The following is a 25,594-nucleotide window of genomic DNA, read 5'->3' on the forward strand; positions in this document are numbered from 1 at the left end:
GAAGGGAGGTGAATGAGGTTTTCCTAGTAATGGAAATTGTAAAGCACTCGGTATAGAATTCCATCTAGGACTAGGAGAGGACTAGGAAAAGAAGACCTGATGCACATTGAAAGTGTGCATAATGGCCTTGCGTGTTCTAGCCAGGAGGTGGCTGCTGGAGCCTGAGGGCTGCGTGCCTGGCCAGCTTCTGTGACGGTGCGCGTGCGTTCTGCTCGGATGAAAGTGACAGAAGACGGGTGAGGTGGTTGTGTAAGAATGAGGACTGAAGTGTGTTAACTGTCCTGAGTTCTGCCTCACTGTATCTTCCACTCAGTTACAGGTTAGGTGAAGAGAATTCCGTTCTTTATTTCCCCTGAATGATTTTTTTAAGCCCTTGGTCCATTTTTACTGTCAGAGACCTCCTCTGCTCCTTTTCCAGGGGGAAGAGGAAAATGTGGAGGGCTGTGTTTAGGGGAAGGAATCTTTTTTTTTTTTTCCCCTAGCCTGTATTAAACTGACTTGGTTTCCTAGTGTATCTGTGCAAACTGGGCTTCAGAGAAACATGCACTGAGACGGTTTCCCCTCTCGGTCGGGGACCTGAGCACAGAAATGATTCGGAGGCCTGCCCAGGGTCTCAGGTGTTGTAAGCGTCACACTTTGCACCGACTGTGACCCTGAACCAGGAAACGGGGAGAAGCTTTGCTGAGCCATTTGCTTAGGAAGTGTTTGGTTTTGATGTGTTCACATTTTCGCCTTTGCACTTGGAGAGGTGAGATGGGAAACTGTAGTGACTCCTGGGATCACTGACTTCATTCAAGACCATTGAACATTTATGTGCCTCGTGGAAAATCGACGGCTCTGGTATCCACTCTCGTCTTTTGTTGTTTGTATTACTACCTTGAGTGCCTTTAGGAGGAAAAAAAAATATCCTAATGAGTCTGAACTGTTTGGTTCGCCACAAACTCACTTCCTCTTTTTGTTCATTTACTTAACCCTATCCATTTCACATATTTTGCAATCTTCCTGCTTTGCCCCTTTTGGTAGATTCGGCCCTTCCGTGGGTTGCCTGCCTCTGTGTACCCATCACTTTGCATAGCTGTGTAGGATTTTCCTCTACTAATTCTCGGTCCCTGGCCTAGCCATTCATTCCTCTACTGTTTCCAGCTTTTTGCTCTAAAAGATGGAGCTGCTGACTGCCTCTTAGAGGGAATGTGGGTCTTTTTTTCCTTTGGACCCCATGCACATGGAAAGCCTCTTTGTCCCTGGGGAGCTGTCGCTGGGTGGGGAGGATGCTGCAGGGTGGACAGGGTGGAGTCTGGGCATTTCTGCTGGTCAGCAGAGAAGGGGGAGGCCAGGGTGACTTTCCCAGCCCCAGTGTGAATGGTCTTGTGGAAAACTCCAGCGGGCAGCTCCCTGCTGATTCAGTCGCAGGCCTCAGGGCCCGGCCCGCTACGCCAGCCTTCTGTCTCCTGCTGAGCTCCAAGCATGTTCGGTTTTTATTACTACAGAGAAGAGGGAAGCGCGCTGCCTGTCGCAGGGCGAAGCCTGGCTCTGATGCCAAGTGGGGTGCTTTCGAATGGAGACCCGAGGTATCGCCTTGCCTCTTTCCTTTCCTCTCCTCTCGGCCTTGCTCTGTGCCTTGGAATGTCAGGACTGTTGGGATTGCCCTCGGTTGAAATGTGGCAACCATGAATGAATCATCCCAAAAATATTTAGACAAAGCAGCTACGAAAACCAGAGCTCTCATTCCCAGTGAACCGGCCCAGAGGAAACGTGTGCCTGGGCGGGTGTTTACTCTCGTGCTGAGGAATGCCTGCACACAGACAGAGCTCCTGGGAATTCTGTTCGTGGGCTTTGCATGCTTCTAGCTCGTCCCTTCCAAATATAGAAAGCTATAATTCACGTTTCGAGCAGGCTGGGGGATCTGTAAGAGGATAGAACCTGTACTTATCCACTCCGGCCATGGGGAAAATTACATTCTCGCCCGGAGCGGATTACGAAAGTTCAGCGGGCACTTTTCCGAGACTTTTTTCCGCTTCTTTGCAAAGTAAGCCGGCGGTTTTAATCCGCTGGTGCTTTCTGGTAGGCGCTGCCGTAGACTCCTCCCGGAGGTCTTTTTATATTCAGTAACCACCGAGCGTGGGTTGTCATTTTTGGCCTCTTGACTTTGTGGAAATGACTGCGTTGGCCTCGCACTGTGAAATGTGAGGCTCTGCAAACTGGCTCTGTACCTAAGAAGTTTGGATAATTCCAGTTCCTGGTCATCGACGCTGGCCTTATCTGTGTTCTCGGCAGAGATCTGAGCCTCTTTGAACACATCTGGGAAACGGAGATAACGGTACTGGCCCGGGTTGGTGAGGAAACACAACACCAAGAGACAGTGAGGATGGCTAGGAAGCAGCGCAGTGCACCAGCCTGCTTCCTTAGTGACTGCCCATGCGTGCACACGTATGTGCATTTACTAAGTCACACGTATGTGCATTTACTAAGTCATTCTTCCAGGCCCTCCTAGTTGTTACAGTCTTGCTTATCTGGCCCTAAGCACCGTGATATTCTGGCCAGATCTGCTCTAAAATCTGTAGCCAATTGTGGAACACATGAGCCTTTAAGAGGATTTAGAACTTTTAATTCACTGGTCTGGGTTATCATGAGCCTCACACTTAACAGCAGGTTCCAAAACAAGGACCCTGGCTGGGGATATTTCTTCTCAACATAATAATCTTGGCCGAAGTTTTCACAACGTTTAAAAAAAAAAAAGTTCCAGGTAAAGGGTAGGTTTATCAGCAGAGAATGAGCAAAGGGAGAAGGAGGTAGAATGGGAAGAGAGAGAATGTGACCTAAGAATACCCTGGCCAGCTTCTATTTGCTGAGTCTTCTCATGTCTCTGGTCTGGATTTTGCAGAATGAATGGGAGAAGGGTCACTAACACACTTTGTCAAGCATAAAGCATCCCACCAATGTTAATGATACTTGATCCTGGGGATTTGGGGAGCTACCTGAAGTGGTTCCTCCACCATTTGTACCGTTTGTCAGATTTAGGAGAAAGGCTGAGTCCATTGATCCGGACTTAAAAGGAACTCAGCGTGCCCACCTGTCGGGGACCGTGTTCTCACATGTTGCAGCCTCCGTCCTCTGCCGGAAAGGCCTTATATGAAAGTGGGACAAGAACAGCCACTTTTAGAAAATCTTATCTCGGGAGGGGATGATCTCCAGCTGAAGAAGTTTCTAATCTGGATCTTTGAAAGCTTCTTTTTACCCTTGGCGTCCCCTCCCCGGCCTCACCCCTGTGAGAAGCTGTTCTGCAGATCTGTGGACTGTTGCTATCTTCCTGCCGTTGGCTGGTTAATTAGCGCCATCTCTTTGGAGCCCTTGCGGCCGTTACTCCCATCCAGTGGGCGTTGTTTATCGGATGATCTGAGTGGCTCTGGCAGTTGATTTCCAGACAGACGGTAACTTTATGAGCTGCTGGCACGGGGATCACCCATCTTTCCTCCCCTGACTGGGCTAATGGTGAGCGACAGCTCCACCAAGGCTGTGCCGGGGACGCGTTTTGGTTGTGTTGGTCATTTCCATTGAATGTTCAGCTCCATCTTGCAGGTTTCATGGGAAGTTGTGAATCTCACACATGGCCCTGAATACACCTTGCTGTTAATCCTGGGGCACCTTTCACAGTGTGTGCCTCTCAAGGCACATCTTGCTTGACCTTTGGGCCAAGAGCCAGGGGTCCCAAAGGCTGCACCCAGGTGGAGAGTGGTATTTGATAGGGAAGGGTATAATGATACTTATTATAACTACTAATGTTATGATTGACACATAGAAGAGTAAGACGTTTGAAAGGCTAGGGAGATGGGTAAAACCACAGTGGGAAACAGAAAAATGGAGCCCTTTCAACAATTAGCATAAAAATCCAGTAATCTTCAAAATAGGTCCGATCTCGAAATCTATTTGCTGCAAGTGATTTTTAGCTATTAATAATAATTTTATTATTGAATAATGAACTTATTCACATACACTGACAGGCATACAGTCAAAATTCTTTTTCCCATTCCTTCCTGCTATCCTGCTCCTGGCCCCCCCAAAACACAGGTACCCACTTTTAACGATATACAGTAACATTAGTACTGATAACATCCATTTATTTCCTCCTCATTTTCCCCCAAAAGGTAGCATCTTGTTCTGCCCTTTTGTTTCATTCTACGCTTCACACTACTTACTGGAAATCATCTCACATCAGAACAGAGAGCTTCCTCATTCTTTTTTACAATACTCTGTGGTTTTGATGAAAAGACCCTGCCCTTTCCAGTCCAAACAGGAAGTAGAGACTGAACTGCATCTTCGAAGTGTCCTGCTGGTCATTTATGGGAGTGGGGGGGCGAGCTGAATCACATATGCCTGCCAGCCAGGTCTTTTAATTGAGGGATGCTATTAAAATTCAAAATTGGAAATGAGAGAGGCAAGGGGGGGGGGGCGGGGAGAAAACTTGTCAATCCAGAAGCACTTCCAAGTAATATTAGATGTCACACACAAAAGAAATACTTCAGCAAAAACAATTGTCCTGTGTTCCTGCAGAATCAGCCACCCTCAAATCCAGAAAGAGGAAGCAGATATTAAGTTCATTTTGAAAAATGAGAGTTCAAGTTAGGGCGAGGCTAGGTAAGGGGAACTTTCCTTACCTCCCTTTTGAGATATTTACCAAGGATAAGAATCACATTTCATACTCAATTTTAAGGCACTTTTCATAACCATGGAAAGTGTTTTCTTTATTCCCTATTGTGTTCCTTTAAAAAAACACACACACATTTAATTTTCCAAATTCTATTCTGATAGAAGCGGAGTCCTTTTTTTTGATACATTCAAGCCTGTTTCTCTTTAAAAGATGCTCACTGGTTTTGTTTGCTCATCATTGAGGATGGGCTAATGGCAGCTTAAAAGGAATCACATCTTGTTTTGTTACTTGGATATTGTGCAGTTGGTTTTAAAATAATCCATGCTGCCCAAGATAAAAATAGACTTTTATCTCTGAAAGGGCTTTAGTGCATAAACCGTGCTCTCCAGCCTGCCAGACTCAGTGCGACTCTGATTAGGGTCTTTGGCCTTAAGTGACCTGAAGACCTGTCAGGAGTCAATGAGAAAAGGCAGCTGAGAGTTTAACCAGATCCCCACCCACAGTAAAAGCACTGACAGACGTTGATTGTTATTATAGGGACCTATACAATCGGTGTGATTGTACCCCCTCCACCTACCTCAGAGACGTCAATTGAAGACCAGAGATCGTGGTGCCCATGAAGGGCTGTGCACAGATGTGTTTTAAAATATGTTTTTATTGACTTCAGAGAGGAAGGGAGAGGGAGAGAGAGATAGAAACATCCATGATGAATGAGAATCATTGATCGGCTACCTCCTGCCCGCCCCCAACTGGAGATCAAGCCTGAAACTTGGGCATGTGCCCTGACTGGGAATCGAACCCTGACTTCCTGGTTCATGGGTCAGTGTTCAACCACTGACCCACACTGGCCGGGCTGTTGCCACATATTTTAATGTGCACAGATGCTGTCAGTAGGGGTTATTGACAGGGCAGCAATGACCTGTACTACCCCTTCCCAATGGTATGTCCTTGAAGCATACAGAAACTCGATTTGCTGATACTCAACTCCTCTGAGGTTTTTTTTTGAGGCCTGGGAGGGGAGAAGGCTGCATGGGAGTCCCCGCTCCCACTGAGCCCCCTGTCTAATCTTGTGACAGTCATAGAAGGCTCCATCTTTGGGGAGAGGAAACTGATGCTCTGTGAAGGGCAGAGACTCACTGGCCCAGGTTGCACAGGTGCAGGGATACAGACCTCTGTCTGACTCCAGGTCCAGTGCTCTTTTGGAGCTGCCTCTGGGGGCAGATGTGTGAAGAGAACCTGGTATTACCTGTAAACAGACAACAAACAAAGGGAGGGAGAGTGAGAAGAACAGATTCAGAAGACTTCTTTTTTAAAAATAAAACTAGAGGCCTGGTGCACGAAATTCATGCACTGGTAGGGTTACTAGGCCTGGCCAGCATCAGGGGCAATTGGGGGCCTTCTGGCTGCCAGCTGGGGCCTTCCTTCCTCTGCTACGGGGGCTTTCCTTTGTTCCTCACTGACCCCTGGTGTTCAGCACATGTCATAGCGAGCGATCAAACTCCCAGTTTCCTGGTTGGGGACACTTTGCATATTAGCCTTTAATATCTATAGATGATCTGGAAGAAATTAGGCCTTATGAAAGTGGAGGATATAGTCATGGTGAAGTTGAATAATAGCAATAAGGAAAATGAAGGTTCGATATACAGAGCTAACCTGTAATCTGGACCGAGGTAGGAGGAGGCAAAGGGAGAGGCCAAGTCCTTTCCGAGATCCTGAGAAACCCCAACAGATAAGATTTAATGACAACTCAGAGCCCAGTACCCTTGGACCCACAGTTGATGGGTAACAAGCTTCGTGTTCTCTTTCACTTTCCCTCTTCCAGCTTTTGATAAGAGCTTGGGCGGAACGGGAGATGAATAATTCAAGGGCATCGGGCTCTAGAATGCTGACATGGAAGCCTGATTGGTCCCACTTTGCTGATCACTAGCTGGGCGATCTTGGACAACCCCAGCCTCTCTGTGGCCTTTAGTTTTCATATCTGAAAAATGGGGGAATAAGACTCCATTCATTCATGTATGTAACACACTTTTTTAAACCTAATTGTCCTGACTAGAACCTCTTGTACAGTATTTAATAGAGGAGGCAAGAGTGGGCCTGTGTGGCTTGTTCCTGATCTTAGGGGGAAGCGTCTAGTCTTGCATCAGTGAGTGTGCTGCTGTGGAGTTTTCACAGATGCCCTTCACAAGTCGAGTTCCATCGTCATCCTAGTTTATTTCACATTGTTAACATAACAGGGTGTTGGATTTTTCCAAATGCCTTTTCTGTACTGTATCGAGTTGACCGTAGGGTCTTTGGCCTTTATCAATATGATGTGTTACATTAATTGATTTTCAGAGATTTAAACCAACCTTGTATTCCTGGGATCAATCACACCTGGTCATGATGCATAATCCCATTTATAGGTTGCTGGATTTGACTTGCGTATATTTTGTTAAGGATTTTTTGTATCTGTCTTCCTAAGGGATATTGGCCTGTAGTTTATAACAAATATTTATTGAGCCACGTATATGCTAGGCATTGTTCTAGGTACTAGGGACTCAGCAGTTTTTCAGAACAGATTTAAAACGATCTCTTCTTTGACGGGTTTGGCTCAGTGGATAGAGCGTCGACCTACGGACTCAAGGGTCCCAGGTTCGATTCCGGTCAAGGGCATGTACCTTGGTTGCGGGCATATCCCCAGTAGGGGGTGTGCAGGAGGCAGCTGATCGATGTTTCTCTCTCATCGATGTTGTTTCTAACTCTCTATCCCTCTCCCTTCCTCTCTGTAAAAAATCAAAAAAATATATTTAAAAAAAATTTTTTTAAATAAAACGATCTCTTCTTTTGTGGGACTTACATTCGACTGGACGACTAGCAGGGCGGCTTTGCACTCACATTTGACTTTTTTTTTCCTCTGCCCCTCAGTGATACTCCTGTTCCGGCCTCAGGGCTTACATGCTAGGCTTTTGGTAAATTGGACTTAGGTGTTTGAAGATTGAAAGAGGCCGGCTGTCTTCTTTTAAATTGCTGTTCCTTTTCCCCTGGTATAATGTGAATGTTCATCGAATTAAGGGGCACTCGCTCATGCATTCGCACTAACTGACACAGCCATGTAACCAGCACCCACATCAAGAACAAACTATGACCTGCAGCTGAGAAATTCCTCCTGCCCCTTCCGGTCCCTAACTATCCCACCATCAAGAAAACCCCCTCCCAGCTTCTGATACCAGGTGTTCGTTTTCTGAACTTGATGAAAGACGGAGTCCTCCTATAGGCACCTTTTTAAATCTTGGTTCTTTCCCTCAGGATCGGACTTGTGAGGTTCGTTCCTGTGGCTTCACGTTGTCATGGTTTGTTCACTGTCCTTGTTACCTAGTGTTGCCTTCTACGAATATTGAGCAGTTAGCCCTTCCTACTGTGATTGGACATTTGGGTTATTTCTATGCATGCTATGGTCTGTCTTCTGGTACACGTGTTCGCTCACTTTGGGGCACGTGCCGAGGAGTGGAATTGCTCTGTCACAGGGTATATTTAAGCTCAGTTTTCCAAGACTTCCGCCACTTGGCCGCACAAAGTCGGCTCTCCCCAACCATGCGTGACCATTTCAGGTGCTGCGCACGGTCACCCACAGGTGCAGCCGTTCTGGTATTGCATTGTGATTTTTGTTTTTTTCCCTCTGGCAACTAATGCAATTAAGATGCACGTTCCTTTTAAATGTGATGATTAAACAGAGCCGTGTGTCTGCCCCAGGTCTTTCCGTCACAGATTCTGCAGCTTCCTTGGCCGCCCCCTTCATGCTGATAGTAAGAGCGAGGGGCCATTCATGTCCTGGCTTCTTCTACAGCCCCTGACTGGCTTTCTGTTTCCCAGTAAGAAGAAGAAAGATGACTCTGGGAAATCCATCAAGGCCACCCGGGACCAAGAGCCTACATATCGGTATAACATGAACTTCGAGAAAGTGGGCAAATGCATCATCATAAACAACAAGAACTTCGACGAATCGACAGGTAGGTGCTGTGGGCAGGGGCTCGCCTTGCCTGTTCCCTTCCAGTTTCTCCAGCGGTGTTAAGACTGGTAGCACTCATTCAGCAGAGAATGCTGTGCCCAGCTGCTAGGGCACACGGCCCCTTTGTAGATGGTATTTGCATGTCCAGGAGGAAGTGTGCCACGCCAGCACAGCCAAGGGTTCGGCGAGCCTGAGGGAGGGCTGGTGAAGGATGAAGAAAAAGACAGACAAGAGAATAAGCTGGGTCTAGGTGGATCTTCTGTGCTTGGCTGAGGCCACAGAACAGATCCAGACTGCAAAGCTGATGCTTTATTTATAGTCAGGGGTAAACAAGGTAATTGACAATGTTCTTGTAAGTTTCACTTGTTTTGGCAGCACTTGCTGCCCCTCCCACAGCCCACTAGCCACCCAGGAAAGATCTAGGGAGCAGTCACAAGATCAGGCTTAATTATGCTTAGAGGGCTGTGCCCTCCAAGCTGGGACTTGTTTGCGACTTGGCCAGCAGGTCAGTCCGAGGCTTAACCCTATAACCGCTCCCTACAGGAAGGGATGTGGAGAAATCGGGAACTTGTAGTCCAGGGGCCCACCATGTATGTGCATGAGCTGAGACTCGAGGGGAGCTGTTGGCCTTGACTACAGCTGAGCGTTACCTCTCAGCTGCACGTGGCGCCTGGCTGGGTGATGCCGGCACACAGTGCTCCGCCGAGGATTGCTCACCGGGAACTGGTGCTTGACTCCCACAGGTATGTCCGTCCGGAGCGGAACGGACAGAGATGCCGAGTCCCTTTTCAAGACCTTCCGAAACCTGGGTTTCGACGTGGTGGTGTATAACAACCGCTCTTGTGCCGAGATGCACAATTTGCTGAAAGAAGGTGCATGCCTACCCCTTCCTCCCTCTGTCCTTTTCCTGCGCCCGAGAGAGGAGCAGGGCCCCAGCTGGTCTCAGGGATGCTTCGCAGGACACAGGGATTTCAGTGTGGGAGGTCTTTCCTGCCTCCGGACCACTCCATACCTGTCTCTGGGTGGGTGGGTCTCTTTCAGGAAACTTAGCTTTCTCTGTAAAAAGATGAAATCAGCTTATGTGACAGCAAGAGAAATAAGGTCTGTCTCTACAGAAAGTCTCAATTTCAAAAGGCTAATTCCTAGGGAAGTAACAAATGGATACCATTCTGCTGACCACACAGTTTAAGAGTGAACTTTTCCCTGGTGGAAGAGACGGAAGAATAATCCCATGTACCCCACAATGACGTTCACCCCTCCCCCAGCCCCTGACAACCACCATTCTGCTTTCTCTCTCTGAGAATTTGACTCCTTAGGGACCTCGTAAGGGGAAACATCAAGTGTTTGTCCGTTAGTGACTGGCTTATTTCACTTAGCACGATGCTTTATTTTCTTTAACAAATGACTTGCACGACACTGCCTTACAAATATTGACTCATGTCATAGGTACTGTCCTATCCATTTTACAGACAAGGAAACCAAGGCACAGAATGGCAAAGAAATGTGCCCTGTGTCACAGACCTAACAGATAGCGGGGCCACCCCCTGCAGCACCCCACGATGCTGCCTCCCAGCAGCTGCCTCCACCCTCCCACCTGTGGGGTTCACTTCCTCATGAGACAGCAGCTCCATTCTGGTTTCGGACTGAGAATTCTAGAATTCTCTGACTTCTCCACTGGTCCTCCTCCTCTCCAGCGGGGTGTTCCTCCCCCTGCATGGCTCTCTGCCAGGCTGGGGTGGGGGCAGGGAGGGCACCACCTCTGAGGTCCCACAGGGCTTGTGCTTTAACTGTTCGCTGCTCAAATCCCTTGCTTGCAGCCTCTGAGGAGGACCACAAAAATGCGGCCTGCTTCGCCTGCGTCTTGTTGAGCCACGGAGAAGAAAACTCGATTTACGGAACCGACGGCAAGATGGACATCAAGGACTTGACAGGCCATTTTCGGGGGGATAGATGCAGAAGCCTTTTGGAGAAACCCAAACTCTTCTTCATCCAGGTAATCCCTTTTCAGAGCCAGCCCCACTGAGAGGGGGAACGGGTTACAGCGTGACCTGGACCGTATCATCTCTACAGATCTACGTGCTTTTTCGATTGGGGGATGCAAGTGTGGGTTTTGTTTTTCTACCTCTCAGTGTTTGCTTCAGATCACAGATCATGAGGGCTTCTTTAAGACATTGCCACACTGTTACTTGCTTTGCTGACAAACTCAGTTCAACATTCATTTAGTCATTCATCCGATTATCACTGAGCTCCTCGTACATGCCAAGCACAGCTCCAGGCACTGGGACACAGCAGGGAACAGCGCGCATGTGTCTGTTCTTGACTCCATGGAGTGGTCTCTGCTTTGCCACTTAGGCGTGCCGGGGGACAGAGCTCGATGACGGGATCCAGGCCGACTCGGGGCCTATCAGTGACACAGATGCCAGCCCCCGACAGAAGATCCCCGTGGAGGCCGACTTTCTCTTCGCCTATTCCACAGTGTCAGGTATCAAGTCCCTTATCTGCTAACTGGGCCATGCCATTCCACCATCAGAGGGCAGGCTTGGGGCTGTATGCGTTTCCCATTGCCACGGTGATAAACTACCCCAAACGTAGTGGCTGAACACACACAAATGTGTGATCTTAACAGTTCTGAAGGTCAGAATTCCAAAATGGATTGGCAGGGCTGCATCCCTTTCGGACGGAGGCTGTAGGGGTTAAAATCCATGTCCTTACTTTCTCCCCCGCAATTAGAACCTCCCGTATTTCTTGGCTTATGGCCCCCTTCCTCCAGCCCCCGCAGGGCAGCTGGCTCTCCTAGCTCTGCCCCTAAGGTAATTGCTCATTCAGCCATCTCTCACTTCGAGATTTCTTCAGCAGGAGCCAGCCTCTAGTTCTCCCTCGGCAGCAGGAATATATCTCAAAATCCTCTGAGGTCCCCCTTGGATTGAAAAGTAGCACGCACCCCAAAGAATGGTGAGGCGTTCCAGTTACGGAGCAATTCTCCAGCCTCTCCTTAGGCAGGCTCCGTGTTGGACGTGTCACACACTCACTTAGCAATCTGACATGCATCCCTGCTGGTCCACCAAGTCGTGTGCTGAGCATCTCCACGCAGCCCTCCCAATCTTTAGACGTTTGCCCTTTGAGCACCCCAGCACGATTCTCATTAGGGACTCGCATGCAGAGTAGAGGGACCTCGTTTCAGAAAGGTACGTGGGCGGGCCCCCGACCCTGAGAGCTCACTGTCAGGGGTGAGTGGGGCCGCGGCCAGGGCAGCTGACCTGCTCTTCTTCCTGTCCTGTTGAAGGCTATTACTCGTGGAGGAACCCGGGATGCGGCTCCTGGTTTGTGCAGGCCCTCTGCGCCACCCTGAACGAGTACGGGAAAAGCCTGGACCTCTTGCAGATCCTCACCAGGGTGAACTACAGGGTGGCCAGGCACTTCGAGTCTCGGTCCAACGACCCTCAGTTCCACGAGAAGAAGCAGATCCCGTGTGTGGTCTCCATGCTCACCAAGGACCTCTACTTCTCTAAGTAGCCTTGCCCACGCGTGCCATGTAGATGGAAAGCAATCGATCCTTTATTGATGAATCAGATCTTTTTCTTTTTTTTTTTTTTAATGCTCTTGAGATTTCCATAAATTCTAAAGGATTTTTATTTCTGGAAAATTTCTTGGCTCGAGGGGAAAGGGACTTGCTGGTGCTATCTTACGTTCTCTGAACGTTCACAATGTTATCTACGCGATGACTTTGTCATTTCCTCTTAAGATTCTGGTTTTTTATTATTATTATTATTTTTTGGTTTGTACTTTTCCTCTGGTTGTCCACGTAGCACATACAACAACAATTACCTCTGCAGATGACTCTTGGCTGTGTCCACTGTGGTTGGGGGTGCCTTTGATGAACAATTAGAGTCATGTTGGTACCTGTCAAAGAGAGAGTCCCAGTGCTTGACAAAGCACAGCCAAGGGGGTGGTCTCCCTGATATTGCAGAAGCGGGAGATAGAGTGTGCTTTGAGTGATTTTTGTTTTTTTTAATGGCTTAGGGCAGATTCTCATGCAGAAATTTAAATTCCCATATAAGTTACAAAGGAAAATAATTTAAAGATTCTGTTGTGTATCAGTCGGGGTGCAGTCAGGAAAACAAACCGTTCTAGGTGTTCCAACAGAAGAAATTTAATAGAGGAAATGAACGTACACAGACGACAAAAGAGGAGCCCAATAAGAAAGAGGGAGCTGTTACCACCTAGCGCTGTGAGGCAGTGTGGTTCCCTGAGTCCAGAAGCTGGGGTCTCCCCAGGAGCTGGAGGGCTGCCTGGTGGGCGCTAGCACCCCCAAGGGGAGGAGTTATGGAAAACGGAGCCATGGCAGGGGCAAGCCCACTGCCTGAGATGGGGCAACACCAGATGAGTCAGACATGGAGAAGTACCCTGGCTTCACCTCATTCTGTCTTCCGAGTCTTCTCCGGCACTTACCCTTCCAGACCCACCTGGAAGCCAGTTGACAAGGGCGCTGGGAAGTGTATTTCCCTGTAATACAGCAGAGGAAGGGGTAGTGAATGGGGCGGGGGAGGAACAAGGAGTGGATGTAAGCTGCCCATAATGTGAATAGAAATAATTGTATTCCCTGATGTTTAGCAATTCCTCCATTCAGTCCTTTATTCATTCAGCTGTCAGATAATCTACGTATTGCCCACTATGTGCAAACCAGTCTGTTTTAGCTTTAATAGATACCTGAAACTTTTTAGATGATTCCAAGCCTTATTCTGAGTACATTTTTTGGTAAGTGGGGGACAATTGATGGCAAAGATTTTTTGCACTTTGTTTTCAAGGTGGTGGTTTCTTTTGAACTTTTGACAAATAATAATGGGTTTAATGTTCCTATTTATTGATTAAAATGTGGTGGATTAATGTCTAACCTGCTCAGTTTCTGTTCCTTTGGATGTGTCTTATGGTCGTGGGAAAATGAGAAAACAGGAAAAGAATTGACCCTACTCACTCAGCCTCCACACAAAATATAACTCGCGTTTCTTTTGAAGCTGGAACACTCACAGAATACTAAGTAATCACTTGGGAATCACCGAAACTCCTCACATAAAGGGTTAATCAACTTCTGAAGTTGTTTGTGATGGGCTGCCATTTATTAATTGGCAACAAGTCAGATGGTGTAAAACTACCTTCTTTCAATAAGAAAATGGATGTAGGGTCAGTTTATGAGACTTGTCCCTGGTGTTCTGCCATCTAAAATATACCAAATGTTCAAAATTTAAGCAGAGATCATGAATCAAGAATCAACAGGCACCCAGCCCGCTTTCCCCAGAATTCACAGGCTGTTCTTTGGAAAGTAGACTCTCCTGTTCCCTTTTATAGAAATAAATGTGCCGACATACATTGTCATTTGAAGTAAAAATCATAGCACTCCAGTTATTGGCTTTCGAAAGCATTTATTATAGAGAAATGATGTCGTGTTAAAAAAATTAATTTTCAAAAACTCTTCGAGCAGTTATACTTAATTCAGTTTATAAATAGAGGATTACCTCATGCCCCTTAGATCAGAAACATAGAAATGCTATTAAGAAAGCGCCTTTGGCCCTGGCCAGTATGGCTCAGTTGGTTGGAGCGTCATCCCGTACACCGAAAGGTCATGGGTTCAATTTCTGGTCAGGTCACATACCTAGGTTGTAGGTTTTAGTCCCTGGTTGGGGTATGTACGAGAGGCAACTGATTGATGTTTCTCTCTGTCTCTCTCTCAAGATCAATTGGAAAAAAAAAAAAAAAACATTCTTGGGTGAGGATTAAAAAAAAAAAAAGCCTTTGTCCTAGACAACTTCATCAGGCAGACACTTGTTTATCAAGACTACAGATCCCAGCCCTAGCCGGTTTGGCTCAGTGGAGCCGGTTTGGCTCAGTGGATAGAGCGTCAGCCTGGGGACTGAAGGGTCCCGGGTTTGATTCCGGTCAAGGGCATGTACCTTGGTTGCAGGCACATCCCCAGTAGGGGGTGTGCAAGAGGCAGCTGATTGATGCTTCTCTCTCATCGATGTTTCTAACTCTGTCCCTCTCCCTTCCTCTCTGTAAAAAAATCAATAAAATATATATTTTTTAAAAAAAGACTACAGATCCTATTCCAGGATGGGTATGTGTTCAGTCAACTCTAATCTTAAACTTTTTAAAATATATATTTTTTTAATTGATTTTTTACAGAGAAGAAGGGAGAGGGATAGAGAGTTAGAAACATCCATCAGCTGCCTCCTGCACACCCTCTACTGGGGATGTGCCCGCAACCAAGGTACATGCCCTTGACTGGAATCGAACCTGGGACCCTTCAGTACACAGGCCGACGCTCCATCCACTGAGCCAAACAGGTCAGGGCTCTAATCTTAAACTTTGATCCTTTCATTACCTGAAATTCTGATGACAAGTTACCCTAAAGGAGAGCGTCATCCTGGTTAATACATATTCCTACTTCTCGTTCTTATTTAGGACCCAAGCTCCCCCTGCAAGGGCAGCAGGCAGGGCGCTGTTGTCCTGAGGAAGACAGTGCAATTCTGTGCTAACTTAATCGGCTCAAATCCGAGTTTCTCTGTCTTTTCTCAAGGTGCCACTAACCTCCTTTAAGCGTCGGCTTTAGGCTCTGCCCTGAGCTTTCTCTCTGAGCAAGTTTCCATAAACCATCAGAAGCCTGTTATGTTTCCAGATTGCCCCAAAACAGGCCTCCAAAGAAGTGCTAGGCTTCCGTGTTTCCTTGTGATTTACAACCTCAAAAAAACAACCACCAGGGCCTCACTGTGAGAAAGAAAACGATGTCCACTGACAGGGCGCAGACACTGGTTGACAAATCTTTTGTCCAGTCTTGCATTTGTCGCCTGAAATCTTCTGTCCAGCCGCTCTGGCTACCAAGGATGGCCTTCCGACTTCCTAGGGGCACGCCCTTCTGCCTAGCTTTTCACCTGCCAGGCTTTTTTCCTGCAGGCATCTGGCCAGGTGACAAGCGGTGGCGGTCACCAGTTGAAAGCAGCAGTTCATCTGTGTCATTAGGCAGGGAGCCGCCCAGGTGTCACTAATGTCTGAAGCAATGTGATGCTTGTCAGTTCTTCAGGGAGATGACGGTCAAAGGCTTCTTTTACCCTGTTTGCCTGGTAAGTATTTTAGGATCTTCAACAGCATCCCCAGGAAGCTTGGCCCCGCCCAGATCTGCTCAACTAGCATCTGCATCCGCCTGCACATCGCAGTTTGAGAAGCTCAGTTCTGAGGGCAAGGATCACTTGTTGACACATTTTTGCTTCCCCTCGGCACGGAACATGCCGCTGATCCAGGATATGCCTAAAAGGATTAGGGAAGGGACATAAGTGTTTTGGAGCTTTCACCGAAAATATGTTTTCAAGCATCTCTTCTCCTTCAGCAAATCCTCTTGTAAAAACTACATGACGCCCTTCATTTCCACGGTAGACTTTCTACCCCCTTCTCTATGGTAAATGAGCCTTCAGCCGAGTGATGTCATAGGACTGTTTATGTTCTCGGAGTGTCTGCGAATGTGGACCGAAGCCTTTAAAATGCCTTCATAAACAGAGCAGGATTAAGGGAGCCATTCCTCGCATGTTTCCGTTGGCGGTCGGAGCTGTTGTGCGTTGAAGCCACAGGGTTTGTCTCTTCCCACCCATCCTTGGAGCCCCGTGGACACCCAGAGAATTATGCTCTCTGCCTGCCAGTGAGCCCTCGGGCCACAGGTCACCCTTTTGATAGACCTCAGGGCTTTGTTTTGGATCCGATGGCAAATAATTCATTTTGAGTTAGAGATCGTTAACGCAAACACACCACATTGGGAGGGCCCCAGCCACCACTGCAGTACTGATGTGGCTGTGGAAACTCCCATCTTGCAGGTTCACGCGTGGATAGTCCTCTGAAACTGTGTGATCGACAAAAATGATGACTTGGCTTTTGGTTTCTATAGCACTATAAATACAGGGCTACAATTTTCTAACACGTTTGTTTTAAGGATGTAAAGCCAGTCTGTGCCAAAGGATTTATATTGGGAAGGCACCTGAGGTTACGGCTGCAGATATACAAGGTGGTCCTAGGACAACCTGCTTTACCCTGATACCAGAGACTCCCTTGCACTTCAGCACGAATAGCGGCAAAGCCTGAATTAAACACCTGGGAATGACCACCAAAGGGCCAGCAAAGCATTGGCTACTCACACACCCAATGTCTTAATCCGTGTGGGCTGCCATAGAGCGAATTACTATGGATCGGGTGGCTGAAACGACAAACATTTATTTCTCACAGCTCTGGAGGCTGAGAAGCCCAAGATCAAGGTATCAGCAGATTCATTGTTTGGTGAGAATCTGCTTTCTGGTTCATAGACTTCACCTCTTTGCTGCGTTCCCACATGACAGAAGGGGTGAAGGAGGTCTCTGGGGTCTCCTTTAAAAGGGCACTAATCCTGTTCATGAGGGTTCCACTCTCATGACCTAATCATCTCCTAAAGGCCCCACTTCCAAATACCATTACATTGGGGGTTAGGGTTGAACATAGTGAATTTAGTGGGGGGGGGGGGGGACACAAACATTCAATCCATAATATTCAATTAGCCATCCTACCTCCTGATCACTTGGTGCCATCAGTGGGTGCGAGCAGCAGCTGCCGGTCCCAGTCGTCCCTGAGGGCTTCTCCACTTCCCCCTGCTCCTGAGGGGTGATCGGGGCAGCAACCTCCAGTTTGAATGGCAAAGGATTCAAGGTACACCTTCAAGAACTAGAGAACTCTGGCCCAGGAACTTCCACAGGCTTCACAGTAACTTCGAGCCCAGGGCGCCTTCAGAGGAAGCTGGTGAAGTGTGAGGGAGGAGCAGACCACCAGTTTGCCGTGAATGGGTGCAGGTGCGCTGGCTTCTCCAGCTGGTGTCAGCAGGCACACCTCATTCCTTGTCCTCTCCAATCACGTAGGCAATCACTTCTAGACCAGAAGGGCCTCTCCTGCTTTCTTCCCCTCCAGTACCTTGTAGGTACCGCAATGCAAGATGCTCCCTCTAACAACATTTCTGACATTTTAATAAAGAGCTCTGTACAATCACTTTTCATAATCAATATTAACTAGATGACTGTGAAGTAGGAAAGGGGAAAAAAAAAAAATTCTCCAGTGAATGCTTTTTATACCAGAGTGAAGGACCAACTCTTAAAAGCTTAGGAACATCAGCTCTTGCAGATTATCTTTTCTGAAGATTCCAGCTGTATTAAGTGCTGACGGTTTTTAAGCACTGGGATGAAAGAAACAGTCTTTTCCTTTTGTGTTACTAATTGCAATTGGCACTAGAAGCTGGCTTTCCTCTCGAGACATTTACCAGCGTACATTAATTGCACAAATATTTACAGACGGTTAAAGCACAGCGGCAGCTTATACCAAAAACGATATGGAACACTTGGGGGGGAAAAAAAGCCTCTTTGACACATTATATTCGTGGATGGTTACCCAGAATCAGCATAAACTATTTGCCCCTTAGCCTCGGCAAAAGTGTTTAAAGAACGATGTCCCTGGTTGATTTAGTATTTACTTGGCTGGCAGTGGCTGCTGAAGTCTTCCTTCAAGAGCCTGTGGGTGATACTTCTTCCTCTCCCCATCCCCCCAGGGTTAAAAATAAGGTTTCCCAAAATACATATGCATCTTATGGATTGTTATATTGTCAACACTTTGAATCCTCCAGGCCACCCACATGGCATGGAAGAGATTTCTCCCATGGTAGTTCCAAATCCCAGGAACTTCGGAAAGCTACCGTGAACAAGCTGGAGAGCTTGACTAGCAGAGCCCAGGGCTCACCATACGGTTTCCCCAGTGAGCCAGTTGAGAGCAAAGGCCCTCGTCAGACAGCCCTGTTCAAATCCCAGCTTTGGCACTTCCGAGTTGTCTGATCTTGAGGAATCTCTGGAGCTCCCAAAACCTCTGCTTCTCCATCTTAAAAGGGAACGAGTCCTATGTAGGTACCGAGGAAATGGTACCTACCTCCAAGGGTCTGGTAAAGAGTGAATGAGCTAATGAGTGCAAAGCTCATACCACAACGCCTGCCATAGAGAAAGTGCTGAATAAGTAAGTGTTGGGAGTGTGTTCAAAGGAGCCGGCCCCAATAAGTAATTTAGGCCACAGGAAAGAGATTAGGAAGAGAGGGGGAAAGGAAACGCAAAAAAGATTCTAATAGACATGAGGTTCTTTCTGAGGATAATGGCTATGCATGCAAAGGAGAGGAGGCAGAATGTGGGCAGATGCGGAAGATGTCAAGTTGCTGGGAGATCGTAGGAAGGCAAGAGGAGGGAAGAGCCAGGAGCCCAAGCTTCACACGAGGAGTGGGCACTGAGTGTGGATATGTCCCCTAAAAAAAAAAAAAGGGTGCCCAGTTCAATGGGAACTTCAGAAAGAACAGCAATTTTCTTCATGTAAGTATGTCCCCAATATTGCTTCGTTAACTGAGCATTCTGTGTTGGGCGAGTTTTTTTTTATGGTTTTGCTTTGTCATTATTGTTTCGGTTTGTTGTTTGCTTGCTTGTTTTGCACCGCCCCAGCCCTCACTCTGCAGAGTAAATGAGCTAATGAGGGCAAAGCTCATAGCACAGCGCCTGCCACACAGAAAGTGCTGAGTAAGTGTTGGAGCCTGCTCCAGCTGCCATGGCTTCCTCTCAGCCCCGAATGCCCAGCTTGCAGAGATGTTGGGAGGATCCAGAAATAATGTGTGGACTTGGAAGAAAAAGTTGTGAACCAACTATGATTTCACTGAAAGTACAAATCCTCCAACACAGTCCTTTTAAATCAACTTTTGGGAAACAGGAATCGTGATTTTCAGCATTTTCACCCTTCTCCCCAAACCTCTTCCTAGCCTCAGGAAACGGAACCACTACATCTACCTGCCGAGGCCATAAACTTAGAAGGCACCCTCAATGTCCAGTCCTTTCTCATCTTCTCACTTCGAATCTGTCAGCAAATCTACTGGCTCTACCTTCAAGATAAAGCCCACGTCTAACAACTCACGACCTCCACGGCCACTCCAACCCGTCTTCATCTCATCTGGGCCACCGCTGCAGCAGCCTCTCGCCTGCGCTCCCTGCTTCTACTCTTTCTCTTTTGAATCCATCCTCCAGAGTCTCCTTTAAGAGTTTATGGGATCCGATCACTTCTCTGCTCAAATCTCTCTAAGGTCTTCCCCTTGCATAGGAATTAAATCCAAGGTGCTCACCATGGTTGAAAGCCCTACATGACCCTGTCTGCCTTTCACCCTTATTTCCTGTCATCCTGCTCTATAGCACTGGCTTTCTTGAAGTTTCTCAAACATGCCCAGGTGGTAGCTGCCTCAGGGCCTTTGCACCTGCGACTTGCTCTGCATAGAACCCTCCTTCACATATCCACATGGCCCACTCCCTCACTCCACTCTGATGTGGGCCTTAGAGAGGCCTTTCTCTTCCCAGCTATTCCACCTAACTTAACCTGCCCCTCCTCACCGTTCCTGAGCTACTTACCCTACTTTATCTTTCTTCATAGCACTTCTCACTATATAAAATTACATTAACTCTTTGTTTTCTCTACTAAAATATAAATTCTATGAGGACTAGGAGTGTTTTATCACCTGCTCTGTTCCTGTACATGGTTATTTTCCTTTAGCTGTCTATCATGGTTAGTTGAAGACTTAGTGGTAGCTTCTCAGGTAGATGTGGTTTACTCAGAAGGCTAATTAGTGCCTTTTTATATAACCACCCACACCTTCTATAGCTTCATATCTGAACGAGAAATTGGTCTTCAGCTCCCACAAGACCTGTCATAACTTATAAGAGAAAGTGTGAACCAACTGTGATTTCACTGAAAGTACAAATCCTCCAACACAGCCCTTTTCAGCCACAAATGGATCATGTACCCTCAGGAATGAGAGGGACCACTGTTCCATTGGGCCTGCGGCTGTTCGGTGCTGGTTGATTATTTAAGTACTGGTACCAGGCATTAGATTGTGGGCATCTTGGGCTGGGCACGGGGGGCATTATTTAGTTTACTTTATGTCTCAACTTCCTTATCCTCAAAACCCCGATTGAGATGAAAATAGCCTTGTGCCCAGCTAAAAAACAACATTAACAAGAGCATTTTCCCAAAGGAGATTGTATCAGATGCTAGTGGCGGCCACCTGTCCCCCCACCCCCATGTTAATCACTTCAGTGCAGGGCATACATAGGCCAGAAGTGCCAGAAATTAATGTCCTCAAAGAGCTTTGTAATACTATTAGGGAAATATGACCAAAAAGCCTAGAACAGGTGGGCTGAGTGAGTGTGTGTGGGTGAACGGACACATGGACGGACGGATGGATGGATGGATGGATGGGAAGTCCATCTATTTGTATTACTGATTTATAGATATTTTTCCCAAAGAAACACAATGTTAAAGTGATTTACTCTGTCCCGCGTTTGGTTAGGTCTCTGGATTATGATGATGGTCTGTGGGCAGCATTCTAGTTCTCAGGTGAGTGGAGATCAGCACAGCTTTTCATAAACTACTTAGAACATAACTAGTAATAGCTGTTTAAAGACCAAATGTAAAAATACTAAAGACTATTTTCAGAGTACTCAAACAGTGACCTAAACAAACATACAATGAAATACATTCCAAGAAATTATTTCTCCTAAAACAACCTGTCCTGTGCAAAAGTGGATGATAATCTAATCATATCTGCTTGTCTGAAATCCAGCTGTGTTTTCTAAATGAAGGAACCACTAATATTTGTACTATGCATAGGGTACAAAAGGGAAGAACAGAGAAATAATCTTTGTTCAGTGCTTACCGTGGATTGAGCACTACGCTATAAGCTTTTTTTAATTTTTTAAAAATATATTTTTATTGATTTCAGATGTGGAGAGCGGCTACAGTGTTTGGACAGGTTCAAGCCTCAGAATAATGAGAGGGCACAGTTCTCTCATGGCCACGTGCAAGTCCCAGCTTGGAGGGCAGAGCCCTCCCAGCACAATTATAGCCAAAAGCTATAGTTGTAAGCGTGACCTTATGGTCCGAACCTGTGGCCCCACGTGTCTGAGTGATGTGGGCTTGATAGAGTTCAGGTGCATGTACTTGAGTAGATTCGAAACCCATGAGAATGTTGTAAACATCTTGACCACGCCCTTACTTTGCCTCGTGGAATCTGGCTATAAAATAAAGACACGGCTTGTAGTCCGTGGTGCTGTTGCTAGCTCTCGATCAGAGAGGGCAGCGTCCACCAAGACCCAGCTTTCATTCTCTTGTCTGTCTTTTCTCAATCCTTCACCACCCCCTCTCAGGCTCACCGAACCTGGCTGAGCTGGCTCGGCACATATGGCGCCCAACATGGGACTGAGTATGCCATGGCCGTGCTGGCTCACCACATTCAGTGAGGAAGGGAGAGGGAGAGGGAGAGGGAGAGAGAGATAGAAACATCAATGATGAGAGAGAACATTGATCAGCTGCATCCTGCATGCCCCCTACTGGGGATGGAGCCCACAATCTAGGCATGTGCCCTGACTCGGAATTGAACCATGACCTCCTGGCTCATAGGTTGATGCTCAACCACTGAGCCACACTGGGAAGACCTCACTTAATTTTAAGAAGATCCTGTGAGGTCAACACTACCCACCCCATTTTGAAGATGAGGAAACTTAAATTAGTCAAGGCCACTCAATGAATACCTTGCAGAGTTGGTTCCAACCCAGTTACACTAGTAATGAAAAAGATTAAAATTTTGTACGTTCATTTCTAAAGGTGATCAAAGAAGATAAAATTTATTAGCCACTTCCTCTTTCACCCTAAAAGAAATATTTTTAATTGATTTTTTTTTTTTTTTTTTTTTTTTTTAGAGAGAGAAGAAGGGGAAGAAAGAGAGAGAGACATTGGTCAGATGCCTCTTGTACACTTCCCAACTGGGGATTGAACCCACAACCTGTTTATGTGCCAGGACCTGGAATTAAACCCATGACCCTTGGAGTACAGAACATCGCTCCAAAGCAGCTGAGCCATGCTGGCCAGGGTCCCCTAAAAATTTAATATAAATGAACATATGCCAAAGGCCTTATGGTAGCCAGATCCCACTCAGCAGGTTTAAGAGTGGCCATTCACGTTAGCTGCTTATTTTTAAGGACAGTTGGGTGCTGTGCAGGAGCCACTCAGTGTCACCCTGTTGATATCTTCATTACGGATGATAAGCAAGTCTTCCTGGAGATCCTTGGCCTGTACAAATGTGTTGGAGAAGCCAGGCTTTTGTTTCCTAATCCAACACAGAGGAATCCTTCCTCTCTTCCCCAGGAGGACAGAGGAGGGTATGGATGGTGGAAGCAAGGGAATCGTTTCAATGGGAGCCACGGCAGGTCAAGGCTGGGCTGCCACTGTTCTCAATAAGTCATTGTGACTACAGTCCAAAGTCTGGCAGGAATTTTTAAAAATATGTATTCTTTTCTTTCTTTTTCTCTAGACGACTGGAATGGCAAGGGCAGGCCTGCAGGTCTGTGCCAAGCCACAAGAAGATTAAAAGCCAGGGACTTCCCCTGGGATACCAGCTTCCATTTCAACTTGGGGCAAGAGTAAAATCTGTCCTAAGCTAGAAGTCGGGGAACTTCCTGTTGGTTCGCATTTCAGACAGAGCTCGTGCATGAATCGTCACCTTGGCACTGGAGCACAGAGTGAGCGGGGGTAAAGCAGGAAACCCAGGGAGAAGGCTCTTTGCTAAGAGCTGAACCAGGGGCCTCCTGGCTTCCAGTGAGTACTGTTTGCTGTGCTTCGTGGGGGGTCTCGAGGCCGTGGTGATCTGGAAGCTTACCTGCCCCAAATCGCCGGCGTGGGCTCTTCATAACCTTCTTGCCCGGTACAGTCGGGAGGGAAATAGGACCCCTTGAGGTCACACTCATCAAATGCCAAAGGACATTACAATGACCAGGTTAGGCAACAGCAGTGGGTAGATTCTCCTGCATGAGATCAAAGAGCTAAATCTGAAAGGCTTTCCTGTTTGGAGGCAATGCCAAGAAATGCACGCAGAGCTGTGAAATGCTTTCATTCTTCGTTCTGAGGTGGGAGGAAGAGACAAGTGGTTGAGACTCTCAAGTTAGAATTCTGACTCTGCTTCTTTGCATTTCTGTGGTCGAAGACCAACTGCTTAATCCCTCTGGTAAGTGCCCTCGTCTGTAAAATGGGTGTTGTGTCATTATAAAACTAGTGTAAGCCTTAGAGTGCTGTTATGTGATAGATATTTATAACTCTAATGCGGTTTCATATGTATGAGTTTGCTTGTATTACATAAGCATTGATGTAATATATTGCATATATATGTGGATTTCGTACATATATCCATATACTGGGTTTCATATATAATTATATTTCATATTACCTCTATAAATTATATATTACACATATATAAAATCTAATATATGTATACATATATATGAAATCTATTATAGTCATAGATATGAAATCCATTATACAGATTTTCCTTAGAAGTACCTGGAATGTAATAAGTACTCAATAAATGCTAGTCATTATTAAACAATCATAGAATCATGGGATATCTGAGCTACAAAGGACTTAACAAGTAGCACTTATTGAGCACCTATTCGATACTGAACGCTCCTCGCTAGATTATCTCAAGCGATGCTGACAGCGATCCGATGAGGGTGGTGATATTTCATTTTCATTTTACAGATGAAGAATCAGGGGTATGGAGAGGAGCTATAATGTGCCCAAGATCACATCTCTCCTAACAGATGGAGATGCATTTAAATCCAGGTTCCAGAGTTAGCACTCTAACCCACCACACCCTACTGCCTCATCTGCCATCTCCTTTTGTGGTGGGCGGAGGAAAGAGGGAGGGGAGGTCCCCACGCTTGACTGGAAATGTCCTTGGAAGCTCTCTTGCATCCATAGTGCGCAGGGAGAGGAATGCTGTCGGGAGTGTCTGTGAGTGAGCGTCGGTGTGGTGCGGTGTAGGTCTCTGCTGGGAGCCTACGACCTGGCTCTTCTGTCAAATGCAGGTCTTCATTTCTAAAAGGGGCTACCTTCTAGGACGAGTTCTGAGACACCAAAGCAGCAGTGTATGCAACATTTACAATCTATAAAGGCCCTATGAATCATTGCTTGATCAAGAGAAAAAAAGATGATTGGCTTTTTAAACCAAGAGCTTGCTGCAAACACACTGCTTGAAAATATCTCACCCTCAGCTAATCGCTCCTGCACAGTCCTGTCATCTGATCTTTGAACTCCAGCACTCACTAGGCTAAATGTCCAGTGGGAGGGTTGGCCAAGTTCCACGTAGATGGGTGGAAGGAAGGGTGAGGGCTGAAAACCACTGGTCCCAATTCTGCTTAGGCAGTGAAATCCCTAAAATTGGAAAGAGCCTAATGGATTAGATGCAAAATCTCAGGGGTACATTTTTTAAATGTCCATGATTTTGGGGGGTTGGACAAAACGTAGGTATGTTATACTGTTCTTCCTCATACGGAATTGCTCTTTCAGGGAATGGAGGGTTTGGTCTCAGGAGCCTGGTGCCTTTCTCAGGCATTCCAGCTCGTTGCACAGAGCTAAGTGTACCCTTACACCAGGCTGGGGCCAAGGGCAACAATTCTTTGACGGATGCCTTAAGACACCCCAGAAAGGTCTTGGTGGTTATTTCCCTTGTTGTTTGTTTATTTGTTCACATAATCATTACCGTTAGTATATAGAGGTCCCTCCACAGAGAAAAACTTTTCTCTGGTCCTGGAGGTTGTGAGCTCAGCATCCAAAAAAACCCCACTGGTCTTCAAATAGCTCTCTCGTGCTTCTGAGCAGCCAGCCCAAATAGACTTTGGGAACTTGTGGTCTTAACCTTAAGACTGTCATTGCTGCCCTGTCCGGTTGCTCAGTGGTTAGAGCATTGGCTCATGGACCAAAGGGTCCGGGTTTGATTCGCAGCCAAGGGCGCATATCTCAGTTGCAGGTTTGTTCCCCGGCCCCAATCGGGGCTTGTGCAGAAGGTAACCAGT

At 46.8% G+C, this 25,594-nt stretch overlaps 1 protein-coding gene across 6 annotated transcripts in view; it reads left to right on the forward strand.

The window, feature by feature from the left end:
• CASP7 (caspase 7) overlaps window positions 1-13,521 on the forward strand; it is a 28,850-nt gene extending 15,329 nt beyond the window's left edge. For 4 of the 6 annotated variants that reach the window (XM_054729001.1, XM_054729003.1, XM_054729002.1 and 1 more), the window contains exons 3-7: window positions 8,375-8,631; window positions 9,374-9,502; window positions 10,448-10,623; window positions 10,983-11,112; window positions 11,914-13,521. In XM_054729001.1, the coding sequence (XP_054584976.1) occupies window positions 8,375-8,631; window positions 9,374-9,502; window positions 10,448-10,623; window positions 10,983-11,112; window positions 11,914-12,143 (922 nt within the window). In that variant the 3' untranslated portion in view covers window positions 12,144-13,521. The remainder of the gene's footprint in view (window positions 1-8,374; window positions 8,632-9,373; window positions 9,503-10,447; window positions 10,624-10,982; window positions 11,113-11,913) is intronic. The other 2 variants (XM_054729004.1, XM_054729005.1) reach the window with 2 other exon arrangements.
• Window positions 13,522-25,594: the final 12,073 nt, after the last annotated feature.

Source organism: Eptesicus fuscus, chromosome 17 (assembly GCF_027574615.1).
Source record: "Eptesicus fuscus isolate TK198812 chromosome 17, DD_ASM_mEF_20220401, whole genome shotgun sequence".
Lineage (NCBI taxonomy): Eukaryota > Metazoa > Chordata > Mammalia > Chiroptera > Vespertilionidae > Eptesicus > Eptesicus fuscus.